The 15,658-nt window shown below is 46.4% G+C and overlaps 1 protein-coding gene and 1 long non-coding RNA gene across 5 annotated transcripts; one reads left to right on the forward strand and one right to left on the reverse strand.

The window, feature by feature from the left end:
- Positions 1-308: 308 nt before the first annotated feature.
- LOC140460580 (uncharacterized) lies at positions 309-6,699 on the forward strand. The gene is made up of 2 exons (XR_011954203.1): positions 309-1,006; positions 2,925-6,699. It is a non-coding gene; the product is annotated as an uncharacterized lncRNA (long non-coding RNA).
- Positions 6,700-8,632: 1,933 nt separating this feature from the next.
- LOC140460577 (uncharacterized) lies at positions 8,633-12,705 on the reverse strand. Of its 4 annotated transcripts, none has more exons than XM_072555186.1 (2): positions 12,621-12,705; positions 8,633-10,094 (listed from the first exon to the last, which is right to left on the reverse strand). In XM_072555186.1, exon 2 carries the CDS (start codon positions 9,707-9,709, stop codon positions 8,702-8,704), a length of 1,008 nt encoding a protein of 335 aa, XP_072411287.1. In that variant the 5' UTR covers positions 9,710-10,094; positions 12,621-12,705; the 3' UTR covers positions 8,633-8,701. The 4 variants fall into 4 exon arrangements, with proteins under 4 accessions (XP_072411287.1, XP_072411286.1, XP_072411288.1 ...); XM_072555185.1 differs by lacking the exon at positions 12,621-12,705 and adding an exon at positions 11,348-11,396; XM_072555187.1 differs by lacking the exon at positions 12,621-12,705 and adding an exon at positions 10,718-10,736.
- Between the last annotated feature and the right edge of the window lie 2,953 nt (positions 12,706-15,658).

Here is a 15,658-nt window from a genome sequence, read left to right on the forward strand (position 1 = left end):
GCTGGACTATAAACCTGGTGTCATGTGACTTATGACAAAATTTGTTATTACGCATCCTCATAGCTGTGGGATTTCAGGGCTCGAAGATAGGGACACTACCACTGCGCCATTAAAAAAAACCTCTGCAGCAAATCGGCCCTCTTCTATTGAATGAAGGGGAAGAGGTTTGTTTTCAACATGGGATACAAATATTATACCTTCAGAGCCATTACATTAAATTGAGCCCTCTTCGGTTGAATGAGTGGTTGTGAAGGTGCCAGAGTTGAATTGGTTGATAACGTTAAAAATCATATCTTCCCCCTGAATATCTGACACTACCACTATAGCACCAGAGCCCGTTGCAGTAAACTGGGTCATCTGCTGTTGAATGAATGAATGGGAATGAAAAGGCCGGATACACTGACGTGATTGTGAAATTCCCCACCAATCCCAAAGCTTGTGGTCGGGACCGACTAATCAGAGAGAGACATTGCAGAGGGTGGGGCCAACACGACCAGCAAAGCCGGCCGCCATTGGTCAGGTGGAGTGAGGTGCGCTCTGATTGGAGGGGGCGCGGATGACGCGCGTCACTGAACGAGGAGGCGGAATGAAGAAGAAAAACAAAGATGGCGGCGCAAGGCTGCGGTTTTCTCATCGACTCAGCGGGCGGTTTCTGACGGAGGGAGGGGGGCAGACAGGCATCGTTTACCTCAGAAAATACCTTTAAAATACATTTCAAATTAAAGTCGGAACTTTTCAAACAAAAGTTGTGAAGAAAAGGAGACAGTCCCCGGTGGGGTTTATTGTTTATTTTTGTATAATTTCCGGGGCCCGGGAAGGGGGAGGTGACGGTTACCGGGTGAACGAGAAAACAAATTAAAAATGTCGGCGGTGGAGGAGAGAGAGCCGGCGCCCGCGGCTTCTTCGGCGGCGGCCGGAGCCCAGGAGCTCAACAACCCCCCGGAGCTGGAGGAAGGTCCGAGCTCCAAGAAGCGGGGGGTCCGGCTGGAGGCTGGATTTGCTCAAGGCTTGTATCTATTAACTTATTTAAATGGTACCTACTGTATGGGGCTATGGTTTACATTAAAACCGGAGGATCATGTCAGAGTGTTTGTTTATATTGAGCAGTTGTAGTTGGTAAAATACACTCCCTGGAGGAGCACCTTCTATGATGCTGCATTTCTTACCTTCTGCCCTTCCCCCATTTGTTATCTCACATCTTGATTTTACATTTTATTTGGTCAAATTTAATTTCATACGAATGAGACTTGGTATTAACTGTGTGTTATTAATTTGTTTGTTGGATTATTATAAGAAAACATTAATGGTATCATGTTATTTCTGATGTCAGAGTTTTACATCAAATGTGCAGATGTGAATATCAGTAAGTTGTGAAAATAAATCAAGAACTTGTGGTTCTAACAAAAAAGCAGTTCACTGATATTAATGGCATTGTCTCATTTAAGGATCATGACTTGAGTCTGACCAACAAACCGTTTCATGTAGTCACCCAATTTAATTAAAATTTTCTTTAACTTAATTAAAGAAAATAACTCTGGCAGGCTAAGATTTGTACAATTTGTTTATAAGATTTATTTATATGTCCATTGCTCTCGATGTGGTCTCTGCCACATTGGGGAGACTGGGCGCCAACTTGCAGAACATTTCAGAAACAGCTCTGGGACGCAAAAACTAAACAACCCCACCGCCTTGTGGCTGAACGCTTTAACTCCCCCTCACAATCCGTCAAGTACATGCAAGTACTCTGCTGCCTCCCCCTCCAAGCTCTGGCTACCTGACGCTTGTAGGAAGAACACCTCGTCTTCTGCCTTGGGACCCACTAACGACATAGGATCAATGTAGATTTCACCAGTATTTTTATTTCCCCTCCCATCCACCCCCACACCACACACCTTGTCCCAGATTCAGAGTTGAAAAATCTGGAAAAGTGCCGAGAGGCCATACCTCTAGGAATTCCCTGGCTGTTCTCTGGCATGGCACTCATCCACAGATTCTATCAACAAACACATTGACCTGGACACAATATACCGGCCACTGCAGTGGACAGTTGGAACTGACAACCGGAAGCGGCAGAGACAAACCACTACAAATGCCGGAGGAAAGATCACAGAAGCACTTCACAGGAGGCTCCCAAGCACTGAGGATATCACCTAGACATGGGATGAAACGTCTCCAACACAAATTCCCAGCTCAGCGAACAGAACCACAACAACGAGCACCCGAGAAGGCATGGTCCTTCTCTGACTTACCATCCCTTTGAATATGAGGGGAAATACACCCCTTTAATTGTAACATTCAGGAAAGATGCCTTACTTCAACAAAAATGTGCTGTGCTCAAATATGTTTGGACAGAGAAAGGGAGTCGCAGTCTGGGGTGAAGCTCAATCTTCATTCAGAGAGAGACAGGAGCAGCAGTAGCTTCAGAAGTTCATTGTCCAACTTGTGCATTCAGACAATGGGGGGCTCTTCTGGGCAAAATCTGGGAGTGAAGCAATGTCTCCCCCTTTCCATTCCTTCTCCTGGGAGGGAGAGAGAATGGGGGAAGCACTGTTCACTTGCAGCAACGGGAGGCAGAGAGTATGAATCCAAGCAGGGAGCGCACACTGCAAATTTGAGGGAATGTTTATGGCTCTAAAAGCCTGATTTGCAGTTGTTTCTGAGCTCATAATATTGTACTGCAGAATATTGTATATCTTCAGTAAGAACATCAATACCGCATGATAGATGTCAATTCAGCAACTTGAGTGACCTCTTCATGGAGTATGCAATCCACCACATTACCCTGCTGTATACATTTACATATACATCAGCACAAAGATCTTGGGTATTAAGAGAGGAAAGAATGTTCCACAGAAACTAGAATTGTGTGTTTTGATTTTCTATTGTGGACTGACAGCGATGACCTTTGCAATCTCTTTCCACAGGAACATTACAAGAGAAGAATTTGGAGGCAGAAATCTCAGACCAAACATCACATCAAAGTCTGACAGTCGATTGATTCACCAGGACTTGGATATTGATGGCCTTGAAAACAAAGGGGAGAAGGTCTGCCTGCTTTGTTAGGTTTTAAACGTCAGTGTGACTGGAAACTCAGAGTCTCACATACCCACACACCAGAGTAGTGACTGGAACATGCTTTACAGACTGAATGAGAGTCCTCCAATTTTCAGCGGGTTCACCAGTAACACCACACACGTGCTGTAAGTGTGAGCGAGTTTCAACTGATTTGTTGAACCTGGAGAAATATGAGGACACCTGCACCATGGAGAAATCATGAAAATGTAGGAACGGTTTCCCTTCCCCACCTGCCCAATATTCATCAGCATTTATACACCAGGCAGCGGCCATTCACCTGCATTCAGCACGGGAAAGGCTTCACTCAGTCGCATCACCTCTTGGTCCACACCAGGGAGAAACTGCTCATCTGCCCTGTATGCTGAAGCAGATGAAGGACATTTTTTATCCTGGATGGGGCATTCTGCAGGTATACCTGAAATAGATACATTTGTCTCTGTCCCATTGAGTCTCCAGCACAGAACCAGGCCAAGCTGCTCAATTGGTCTCTGTGTTTATTCTCCACCTGAGCCTCCATCCACCCCTCTTCATTGCCCCCCATCTCCCCTCCATCAGCATAAAGGTATCCCTCACTTTTCCAAAGTTCGCTTTCCACTACTTCACTTTTACAAAAGACCTACATTAATACCTGCTCCCACAAACCGAAAGAAATCTGAAGATGATTGTCGTTTTTACAAAGAAAGGCATAATACAAATTAACTCATGGTAATTGCTTCTTCGATTTAGGCCATTTCGGCTTATGAAAGGAATACTCTACTTTCAAATAGTGGGGGAAAGCTGTATCAATACAATACAGCACAGTCTCAGGCCCGTCTCACTTGGTTTCGGCACACACACACCCTCAAGCCTGTGATAATTCTTAATCCTTACTTAGACCTGCTGTTTATTGCCCATGTGTGGTTTCTGTTCCTCTGTTCACCTCCCGTTCATGTGTCTATCAAGATACACCTTAAACATTGTTAAGGTGCCTGCTTCCACTACCTGCACTGGCAGTGCGTTCCAGGAACCCCCACCACCCTTCTGTGTGATTCCCCACCCCCACCACCTCTTCCCCCAAACAGTCCCCTGCTCACTTTGAACCTGTGCCCTCTTTTAGTTGACCTTTCCACTTTGGAGAGGAAAAAAAACGCCTCTGACTATCACAGAATCCCTCCAGCATGGAAACAGACCATTCATCCCAACAAGTCAACACCGGCCCTCTAAAGATTAACGCATGGAGACCCGTTCCCTTACCCCTATTATCTACATTTACTCCTGACTAATGCACCGAACTTACACATCCCTGAACACTGGGGCAATTTACACACAGACAATCCAACTTAACCTGCCTCTCCCTGGACACGATGGGTAATTTAGCATCGCTAATCCACCCTAACTGATACATGTTTGGATTGTAGGAGGAAGCCGGAGCAGCCAGAGGAAGCCTACGCAGACACGGGAGGTGGGGTGCAGGGATAATGTGCCAACTCCACACAGCTAGTTGCCTGACACTAAAATCGAACGCAGGTCCCTGGCACTGTGAGGTGTCAGTGCGAACCGCTGAGCTACCCTGCCACCCCTGTCCAGCCAATCTGTGTCTCTCATCATTTTGTCGAGGTCTCTTTTCAGCCTCTGTTTTTCCAAAGAAAACAATCCAGGTTTATGCCTCCTCTGCTCATAACGAGAGCCCTCCAGACTAGGCAATGTCCTGGTGAACCTTGTCTGTATCCTCAGCCAGAGCACCCACATCCTTCCAGTAGCACAGTGACCAGAACTGCACACAATATTCCGAATGTGGCCAGAATAAACAGCTGTAATGTAACTCTTACACTCAAGGAAGCGTGCTGTGTGCCTTCTTGACCACCGTGCCCACCTGCATTACCACTTCCACGGATCTATATGCCCAGACCCCTCTGTATGCCAGGGCTCCTATGTGTTCTGCCATTTATCATACAATTCTTATATTTCCTTCATCTCTATCGAGCTTCACCTTACCTGTCTTTCTCTCCATCTCTTTCCTCCCCTCCTCACCCCTCCACACATCAGCATACCATAAGACCATAGGAGCAGAAATTAGGCCATTCAGCCCATTGAGTCTGCTTCGCCATTCAATCATGGCTGATACGTTTCTCAACCCCATTCTCCCCGTAATCCTTGATCCCCTTGATACTCAAGAGCCTAGCTATCTCAGTCTTAAATATACTCAGTAACTTGGCCTCCGCAGCTTTCTGTGGCAGTGTATTCCATAGATTCACCATACTCTGGCTGAAGAAGTTTCTCTCCCCTCTGTTCTAAAGGGTCTTCCCTTGACAGGAAAGCTGAGCCCTCAGGTTCTAGTCTGTCCTACCACTGGAAACATCTTCCCAACATCCACACCGTTCATTATTCTGTAGGTTTAAATTAGATCCCACCCCACCCCCCATCCTTCTGAACTCCATGAAGTATAAACCTAGAGTCCTCTAATGTTCTTATGTTAAATTTTTCATTCCTGGACCATTCTTTTGAGCCACCTCTGAACACGTTCCAGGGCCAGTACATCCTTCCTGAGATATGGGGCCCAAATCTACATACAGTACTCCAATTGTGGCCTGACCGGAGACTTCGAGCCTCAGAAGTATATCCCTGCTTTTATATTCAAGTCTCATCAAAATAAATGCCTTCATTGCATTTGTCTTCCTAACCACTGACTCAGCCTGCAAGTTTACCTTGAGAGAATCCTGGAGTAGAACTCCATAGTCTCTTTGCACATCAGATTTCTGAATTTTCTCCCCATAATCCTTCTGTTCCAGAGTAGCAGCAGAGATTTCCAGATACCTCGATTGTTTTCAGGGATACCAAGGGATCTTGGGAATTGCCACTATCGCAGGAGGAGGCAGAGGGGAATGTGGTGTGGTCCTTTAAACTGCAGAACTTTCCAAACTCCGTGAGTCAGCAGGAACTCTTTCTGGACCAAGAAACAAAAGGGCCACTGAGAAACTGCTACATCAGAAGACCTCAGAGGCAGAAATTAGGCCATTCAGCTCATTGAATGGTGGAGCAGACTCAATCATTCTTAAGTATCAAGGGTTACAGGGAGAATTGGGTTGAGGAACGTATCCGCAATGATTGAATAGTGGGGCAGACTGAATGGCCTAATTTCTGCTCGTTAACCATCCCTGGGAAGAAGGAGGCAAAACAACAAACTGTTTCCTGGGACAGATGAGCTAAGCGTTTAATAACCTCATGACAAAAGGACAATTAAGTTTGTCTGTGGAAGGAAGGCCCTGAAGTAAAAGGTTTTTTTTGCAGGAAAGGCTGTGTCAAACAAACCACAAAACCGAGGATAAGAAGGTAAGCTGCAGACCAGAGATCTCCAAAAGTGTGGGGAGGTGGTGTTAGAATCGAAAGAAACATCACATCACAGATTTGAAAGTGAGGAATCTCCACCAGAATTCAACCTCAGAATGATGTAGCAGCAGGACTTGGAAGAAGAATGCTGCATTGAATCCCTGAACACTTCCAGAGACATAAACTGTTGGTGGAAACTCAGTTAAATTCAGCCATTAATTGGGAGATAGCCAAGTTGTGAGTGAGGTTGAACTTGGTTACTTGAGGAGTTTTATTTTTGTTGTTACATACAATAAAGTGTAAATCATTGTTTCAGCAGTTAATTGTGTGCAGTTTCTGAGTTAAGAGCCAAATTAAGGCGATTCACCCACAACCACAGAGAGAGGCTGGGATTCATGTTGACTCCATTGCATTCAGCAGTACATCACGTCAATACTCTTACAAAGCGAAGGCTGACAGCACCACCTTTCTCAAACAGAAACACCCAGAGGAGCGTGTCGCCCAATAATCTCTAAAATTAGCATGAAAAGTGGTGTGACCCGCTCTATTGATAAGAATAAATCCCCAACACTTTAAAATCAACAATCAGCAATTTATTTATCTAACTCTCACGGTGAACAAATGAACAAAACTATTAACAAACTGGATACAGGCCAGGAGCAGATGGGTGGCACTAGTTTAGTTGGGGATCATGGACTGGTTGGTCTGAAGGGTCTGTTTCCAGGCTGCATGACTCCATAGCACGGAATGAATGGGGATCCATCCCAAAGATGATAAAGGTTTCAAGCACCACCTTAGGCAAATGTGTGGACTCCCTCCAGATAACTGAGGGCAGTGGGGTACTGTGAGGGTCAGTAGATCAGGCAGCCAGCCAGTTCTCTCCAGGAGACTTGTCTCAAGAAAGAAAGTGGTTTCCTGTCTCATCAGCCAGATTATCCAGTTTGGATAATATTTGGTCCTCTTTCTCCAACAAAATATGTAGACAGGCAGTGTCTATAACAACAATGTTATTAAACTTGGAAGAGTGCTGAAGACATGTACAAGGATGTTGCCAGTACTCAAGGGTCTGTGTAAAAGGAAGAGGTTGGACAAGCTAAGATATTTTTATTTAGAGCATTAGAGACTGAGAGAGGCCCTTAGAGAAGTGAAGAGATCGTGAGAGGTTGAATGCACTCAGACTTTTACCCCAGGGTTGGGGATGTGAGGGCTAGAGGGCATCAGTTTCAGGTTAGAGGAAAAAGAATAAAAGGGAACGTGAGGGGCAACTTTATTTATGCAGATGGTGGTAGACATATGGAATGAGATGCCAGCGGAAGTGGTTGAGGTGGTACATTAACAACAGTTAAAAGGCATTTGGACAAATACGTGGATAGGAAAGTTATGGAAGGAAATGGGCCAAGTGCAGGGAAATGGGCTTAGTGTTGATGGACAGTTTGGTCAGTATGGACAATGTTGGACCGAAGGGCCTGTCTCCTGCTGTGGGACTCTATGATTCGTGTCTCTTTGTCAGTCCGACAGTTTTGAGTTTCCAAATGAACATCTCACTAAATCAGGCCGAATAAAATCCAATCTCATTCGTCACCTCTGATGCAGAGGTGCTGGTGTTGAATTGGGGAGGATAAGGTCAGAAGTCACATGGCACCAGATGAAGTGATGAAGGAGCAGCACTCATGAAAGAGCAATGCTCCTAAAGCTTGTGATTTCAAATAAACTTGTTGCACTGTAACATGGTGTCATGTGACTTCCGACTTCTTCAACCCTGGGTTTGTCTCAAACTTGATGGGATACTTTGTCCAACTCGGCATATTTTATCAGTATCGCTTGGAGGAAATCTTTTTTTTTAAGATTAGATTCCGTACAGTATGGAAACAGGTCCTTTGGCCCAACAAGTTCACACTGGCCCTCGCAGAGTAACCCAGCCAGACCCATTCCCTTATCCCTATTCCTCTACATTTACCCCAACTAATGCACCACACCTACACATCCCTGAACCCTATGGGACAATTTAGATGGGCCAATCCATTCTAACCTGCACACCTTTAGACCGGGGAAGGAAACTGGAGCACTCAGAGGTAACCCATACAGATGTGGGGGTGGCATCGTGAAAGCTACACACAGACTGTCATCCCGAGGGTGGAATTGAACGCAGGTCAGCATCATGAGGCAATGGTACTAACCACTGAGTCACAATGCCACCCCTGAGCCACATAGGTGGGCTTGCGGGGGCAGGGGGGGGTGGGGGGGTGGGGAGGGGGGAATGGTGAGTCCAGCACAAAACAAAAAAAACCCACTACACCCACTGTCAGAATGGGCAGGAGGTTCAGCCCTGTGGGTGACCCACTGCAGCATCACTGGTGGAATCTGATTGTTGGATGCACTGGTGCCCCCGCTGGTGCCTCTGCAAGTTGCAGGACAATGTGAACCTCCGCCCACAGTCGGGGCAGGCAAACGGCTTCTCCCCAGTGTGGACCCATTGGTGGGCCAGCAGTTTGGAGGAGCGGGTGAACCCCTTCCCACACTCGGGGCAGCTGAATGGCCTTTCCCTGGTGTGGACCCGCCGGTGGGACAACAGGTCAGAGGAATTGCTGAAGGCCTTACCACACTCAGGGCAGGCGAATGGCCTCTCCCCCGTGTGGATTCGCCGGTGTCTCAGCAGGTCAGAGGAATTGCTAAAGGCCTTCCCGCACTCTGGGCAGCTGAAGGGCCGCTCCCCCGTGTGGACCCGCTGATGGGCCAGCAGGTTGGAGGATTTACTGAAGGCCTTCCCACACTCTGGGCAGCTGAAGGGCCTCTCCCCCGTGTGGACCTGCTGATGGGCCAGCAGGTTGGAGGAATTGCTGAAGGCCTTCCCACACTCTGGGCAGCTGAAGGGCCTCTCCCCCGTGTGGACCCGCCGGTGCCTCAGCAGGTTGGAGGAGTCGCTGAAGGCTTTCCCGCATTCGGGGCAGCTGAATGGCCTCTCCCCCGTGTGGACTCGCTGGTGCTTCAGCAGGTCGGAGGAATTGCTGAAGGCTTTCCCGCACTCGTGGCAACTGAAGAGCCTCTCCCCTGTGTGGAATCGCTGGTGGGTCTGGAGGTTGTCCACCCAAGTGAACCCTTTCCCGCACATGGAGCAGTAAGACGTCCTCTCACCAGTGTGTGTCTGCTGGTGGGCCAGCAGGACACAAGAGCAGGTAAAGCCCTTCGCCCGCTCGGGGCAGGAGAACGGCCTCTTCCCAGTGTGATTGCACTGATGAGCCGCCAGGACAGATGGGACACGGAAGTCCTTCCCACAGTCGCCACACTTCCATGGTTTCTCAACAGGTTGTGTTTCCTCGGGTTTCTCCATGGCCGAAGCTTCAGCTGCACACACACGTGTACAACCCCGCCATGAATTCTTCTTTCCAGGCAGTAGAGTTGTTTCAGGCTCCACACTCAGTGCGCTGCAACAATAGAGTCTTTCAACCAGTGCCCCCGGACTCAAACAGGAACCAAAAAGAAAGCTTTGCTCCTTCTCACAGAATCATAGTTGAAAATTGTTGTGGTCCTGATGGATTGAGTAACTGTCAGATACTGACGTGAAAGGGAGGACTGGAGACGCTGGAGAGTCAGAGTCAAAAACTGCGTCGCTGGAAAAGTGCAGCACGGCAAGCAGCATCAGAGAAGCAGGAGAATCAACATTTTGAACATCAGCCCTTTATCTGTTGACTTTGAAACTTCTGTCTTCAGATAGTCTGTAAGAAAAGATTACAAAAGTCATCACTGCCAGTCCGGTTAAGAGTGAGATATCAAGGCATTGACACTGACACCAGAGAGCAACTGTACACACAGATGTGGCAAATGTTAGTGGCAAGCCAGAGTGATAGAGATATTAGGCACAGAAACAGACCCTTCGGTCTAATTCATCCGTGCCAACTAGATAACCTAACCTAATCTCGGCCGATTTGCCAGCATTTGGCCCATATCGTCTAAACCCTTCCTAATCGTATACCCATCCAGATGCCTTTTAATGTCATAATTGTACCAGCACCCACCACTTCCTCTGACAGCTCTTTCCTTAAACACGCCACTTTCTGCATGAAAGACTTATCCCTTAGGTTCCTTTGTTAAGTTCTTTTGCTTGAGCTTCTTACACTGCAATATGCCAACTTCTGTGAACAACCAAACTTTATTAAGTACAGTACAAGCTGTGGAGAAACTCTTAATACTCTTCGCAATGCTGGTACACAGCAGTACCAAAAAAAAACAAATCCCTTAAACAAAGTAAAACTGAAACAGAGACTTACAGTTGAAGTTAGAAGGGCAGAAGGAGACAGTGTTAGCAGCCTTTCTCCACATAGACCACTGCTTAACTCACCCAAACGAGACTTCAGCTTTCAGGACTGACCACTCCCCTTTTATTGTACAGGTCATTTCTAAAACATAAAAGCTTTGGCCTCAAGTCTCATCTGTTCACATATAACCAAAAATGCCTCCCAATACCGTTTTTCATCTCTGTACTAAACCAGTCGCTTCAGAGCCCGGGTCTTTTTACCACCCCTCTGAAAAAAAACCAAGGACACAGCATCCTTGAGAAGAAGGACCAGCTTTTAGTATAAGGACCAGCTTTGTGACAGAGGGATATAGGCCAAACACTGGCAGGTGGGATTAGATTAATTTGAGAACATAGCATGGAGTAGTTGGACTGAAGGGACTGTTTCTGTGCTGTTTGACTCAGGAACTGTTCTGCAATGGTCTGAAAACCATTTTCTTGCCTTCTCCCATAAACATCCAATTCTTTGTTGTTCCAAAATCAGATGAACTCAGCCTTGAATATATTCAATGATCCCATAACTGCAGGAAGACATCCCCACTTCTGGACTCAATTCCTCTTGCTTATATAACACCTGCTTTGCTCATTGCTTGCTGCACCTGTGACAACTGGCATTGACTGGTATGGAAGGACGCTGAGGCCCCTTTATACACATTCCTGATGAAGGGCTCGTACCTGTAACGCGGACTCTCCGGCTCCTCGGATGCTGCCTCATCTGCTGTGCTTTGCGAGCACCACACGTTTTGACTCTGATCTCCAACATTTGCAGTCCTTTCTCCACATCCCAATATATCACCATTTAAACAATGCATCTCCTTTCTGCTGTTTACCCCCCAACAGGGAATATCACTTCACATCGTGGTACTGCATTTTCCATGAGTTTGCCAACTGAGACACAGACCTGGCTCAACTTTTCCAGAATCTGTCCCGTCCAGAAATTGAGATTGTGAGAGAGAGAGACAGAGACAATAGAGATGTCTCTGATTACACGCTCCTTCCGGTCCTCCAGGGCTTCCTATTGGTCCAACAAAAGAAGATCACGCGCAGTTTTCACCGACAACCAGGAGCACGCACAGGTTTTGCGTGGCATGGATAGGGTAAATAGACAAAGTATTCTCCTGGGGTGGGGGAGTGCAGAACTAAAGGTTTTGGGCGAACTGGGAGAGACATAAAAGAGATGTAAGGGGACCCTTTTCACACAGATTAGTGCATGTATGAAATGACCAGCCAGAGGAAGTGGTGGAGACTGGTATAATTACAGAATTTAAAAGGCATTTGGATTGGTCTATAATAGAAGGGGTTCGAGGGATATGGGCCCAGGGCTGGCAAATACACTAAATTAGGATAACTGGTAGGCATGGACAAATTGGACCGAAGGGTATGTTTCTATGTTGTACATCTGTAGGAGTCCAATATAAACGGTTCAGAGGGATATAGGTTAAACACAGGCAGGTGGGTCCAGTTTAGTTTGAGAACATAGTCAGCATGGACTAGTTGGGGTGAAGGGTCTGTTTCTATAACTGATCTGTATTTGTCTTGCCTTCCCCCATAACTATCACTTCTTTGTTGTTCAAAAATCAGATGAACTCAACCTTGGATATATTCAATTACGCCCAAACTGCAGGAAGGCGTCCCCACTTCTGAACTCAATTCCTCTTGCTAATATACCACTTGCTTTACTCACTACTTGCTTCATTAGTCTGACAACTTGCACTGACTGGATTAGAAGGACGCAGAGGCCCCTTTGTTCATCCACACATCATTACTAATGAAAGGCTCGAGCCTGAAATGTCAATTCTCCTGTATTTGCCATTGAAAAAAGACCTGGACTAACTTTCCCACAGTCTGTCCTCTCCCTGGATTCACTCCGTTTCTCTTCAGTTCCTGCAAGTCAACAGCTCAACCCCAGAATGGAAAAGGGGTTGAGAAAAGAGTGTGTTGTACTCACAGATGTTGGACAGAGGAAGGAAGTTGCAGTCTGGGGTGAAGCTCAATCTTCATTCAGAGAGAGAGGAGCAGCAGCAGGAGCAATTTCAGAAGTTCATGGTCCTACTTCCGCATCCTGACGATGGGTTTGCTGTGATTGGCAGGAGGACCAGTCGCCATCCGGTCATCCAGAGCTTCTCATGGATCCATCAAAACAAGGTCATGTAATGTTTCCGCTTGTTGCGTGAGCATGCGTAATGTTTTGCTGACACTGTGGCACATGCGCAGTGCATTGCTGACACTGAGAAGCATGCGCAGTATGGAGATGTTGGCATTACTGACATTTTCAAAGTTAAAAATCACACAATGACACGTTGTGGCCCGACAGGTTTATTTGGAATCACTAGTTTTCGAAGCGCTGCTCCTTCATCGGTTGGTTGTGGAGCAGAATCATAACACACAGACTTTATAGCAACAGGATTGCAGTGTCATGGAATGGAATACCAAACAACTTTAGCTGACCTCTACCATATTTTAGAATGACCATGTTAGTTTTGATTCCTTCACATGTAAATTCCAGAACTTTTCAAAAGTTACGTTCTCAACATAGCTTTTAACAATAGGTGTCATCTCAATCAGATAATGCATTGAAGGTGTTAAGTTAAAGTCTGTCTGTGTCCCAATGTTAGGTCAGACAGATTGTATTTCTATCGTGGTATTACAGAACCTTACGTGTCTGAGTTTTTGAGCAAAATAAAATGCGATTCTGCAAGTACAAATTCAACCCACAAACTTTTATGTGTGCGAGTGTGTGCAGGATAAACCGAGTGATCATGTGTGCGTGAGAGAGTGTAATGGGGAGAGTTTGTGAGAGGGTGTGTGTGAGAGAGAGAGCATTTGAGAGAGCGCATGTGTATGAGAGAGAGTCTGTGTGAGTGTGTTGGTTTGGAGGAGCACGTATTTGTGTGAATGCATGCTTGTGTGTGTGTGTGTGTGTGAGAGAGAGAGAGAGAGAGAGAGAGACAGACAGACAGGCAGAGAGAGAGAGAGAATGTATATTATAGTGGGGTCACCTGTAGTGTGACATGAACACAAGGTCCTGGTTGAGGCCATCTCCATGGGTATTGAATTTGGCTATCAGCCTCTGCCCAGCCACTTTCCGTTGTTGCCCATCCTGAAGTCTACCTTGAAGGATGGTCATCCGAAGGTCCAAGGCTGAATGTCCCGGACCGCTGTCGTGTTCCCCGACTGGGAGGGAACACTCCTGGCTGGTGATTGTTGCGCAGTGTCCATTCATCTGTTGCTGTAGCCTCTGCTCGGTCTCGCCAATATACCAAGACTCAGGGCATCATTGCCTGCAGCGTATGAGATAAAACAATGTTGGCTCAGTCACATGAGTACCTGCTGCACTCATGGTAGGTGGTGTCCCCACGTGTAATGGTGGTAATCGTGTCAATACTCTGATACGTCTTTTCATCATCTGCCGTGACAGAGTTGTATTGTGTTGTCCTGAAGGCCAGGCAGTTTTCTGAGAACAATTATCTGTTTAAAGTTTGGCAGTTGTTTGAAGGCGAGAAGTGGAGGCGTGGGGAAGGTCTTGGCGAGGTGCTCATCCTCATCAATAATGTGTTGCAGGCTGTGAAGAACATGGCGTAGTGTTTCGGCTCCTGAGAAGTACTGGACAACAAATGGTACCATTTTGGTTGCAGCTCGTGTCTGTCTCCCAAAGGAAGTCATTCCAGTTTCTTGCTGTGACACATTGGAAGTGGCAGTTGATGAGTTGAACATTGTACCCCGTTCTTATGAGAGCATGCTTGTGTACTTCCAAGTGTCTGCCATGTTCCTCCTCACCTGAACAGATCCTATGTATGTGAAGGGCTTGTCCAGAGGGGGTGGCTGTTTTAATATGTTTCACTAGAGAAGTGTAGCACTGTCAGGTTATCCGTGGGATTGCGGTACAGAGAAGTGCTGAGATACCCATCCTTGATAGAGCTGCATGTGTTCAAAAATGAGACAGATACTAAAGAGTGTGGCGAGTGTGATGGTGGGATGAAACCTGTTAATATCACAGTATCGTTGTTTCAGTGACTCCTCACCATGGGTCCAGAGGAAGAAATGTCATCAATATATCTGGTGTATAGTGTTGGTTGGAGATCCGCCACCTGCTGTGGTGAGATTCAAACCCGCGAGTCCCCAGAACTGGGTTATTAATGCAGTCGATAATGGCACTCGGCCGAAGCTCCTTCAATCCCCCTGCGATGGTCGGTGAACTCACTGATGTCTCTGCAGGTGGGAGGAGCGGGTGAAGCCCTTCCCGCACGGAGAGCAAGTGAACGGTCTCTTTGATCCTCCAAGCTGAGTAACTGGTGTGAAGTACTGTACTTTTCACAGTCACCGCACTGAATCTCCCTCATTCGGGTGTATCAGTATTCTTCCTGCCACACCAGTGTCCAAGCAGACAAAAGCAAACATTTCTTCTCGACTGGAATGGCTGCTGATATTCAAGTCCCAATGAATCAAGTGGCTCAGTCACAAGCTGATGTATCTTTTGGTTTCAGATTTCTTTCCCAATGTCTTCCTGCAAAAGAAATCATGAAATAAGTCACGGTCGGTACAGTCAAATGAACATAACATCGGTGACAATTCCTTAGATTGCCAGATACCTGCTGATCATATATTATCCATGACACAGAAAACTGAAAACACTCATTCAGCAAGGTAGCATTAGGTATATAAAGAGGAAAACTTCATTTAGGTGACAATGACCTGGAACAACCTTCCTACAAAAGTGCTGGAAATGGGGCTGAATCAAGGATATGAAAATGAAATGTCAAGGCTGCTTCAGGAAAGAAAGCCAGTAAAGTTGCTGAAAGACTTCCTGTTGACCTGTTCAATAAAAATGAATCCAAAAAAAAGATGTAATTCCATTACTATTTGAAAAGGTGAAAAAACATAGCCATGCAGCGTGTACAACAGCGAATATCAGATATACACCATATGAAGCAATCATAAAATCCCTGCAGTGCAGAAAGAGGCCATTTGGCCCATTGAGCCTACTCC

The sequence above is a fragment of the Chiloscyllium punctatum genome, chromosome 36, assembly GCF_047496795.1.
Source record: "Chiloscyllium punctatum isolate Juve2018m chromosome 36, sChiPun1.3, whole genome shotgun sequence".
NCBI classification, from domain to species: domain Eukaryota; kingdom Metazoa; phylum Chordata; class Chondrichthyes; order Orectolobiformes; family Hemiscylliidae; genus Chiloscyllium; species Chiloscyllium punctatum.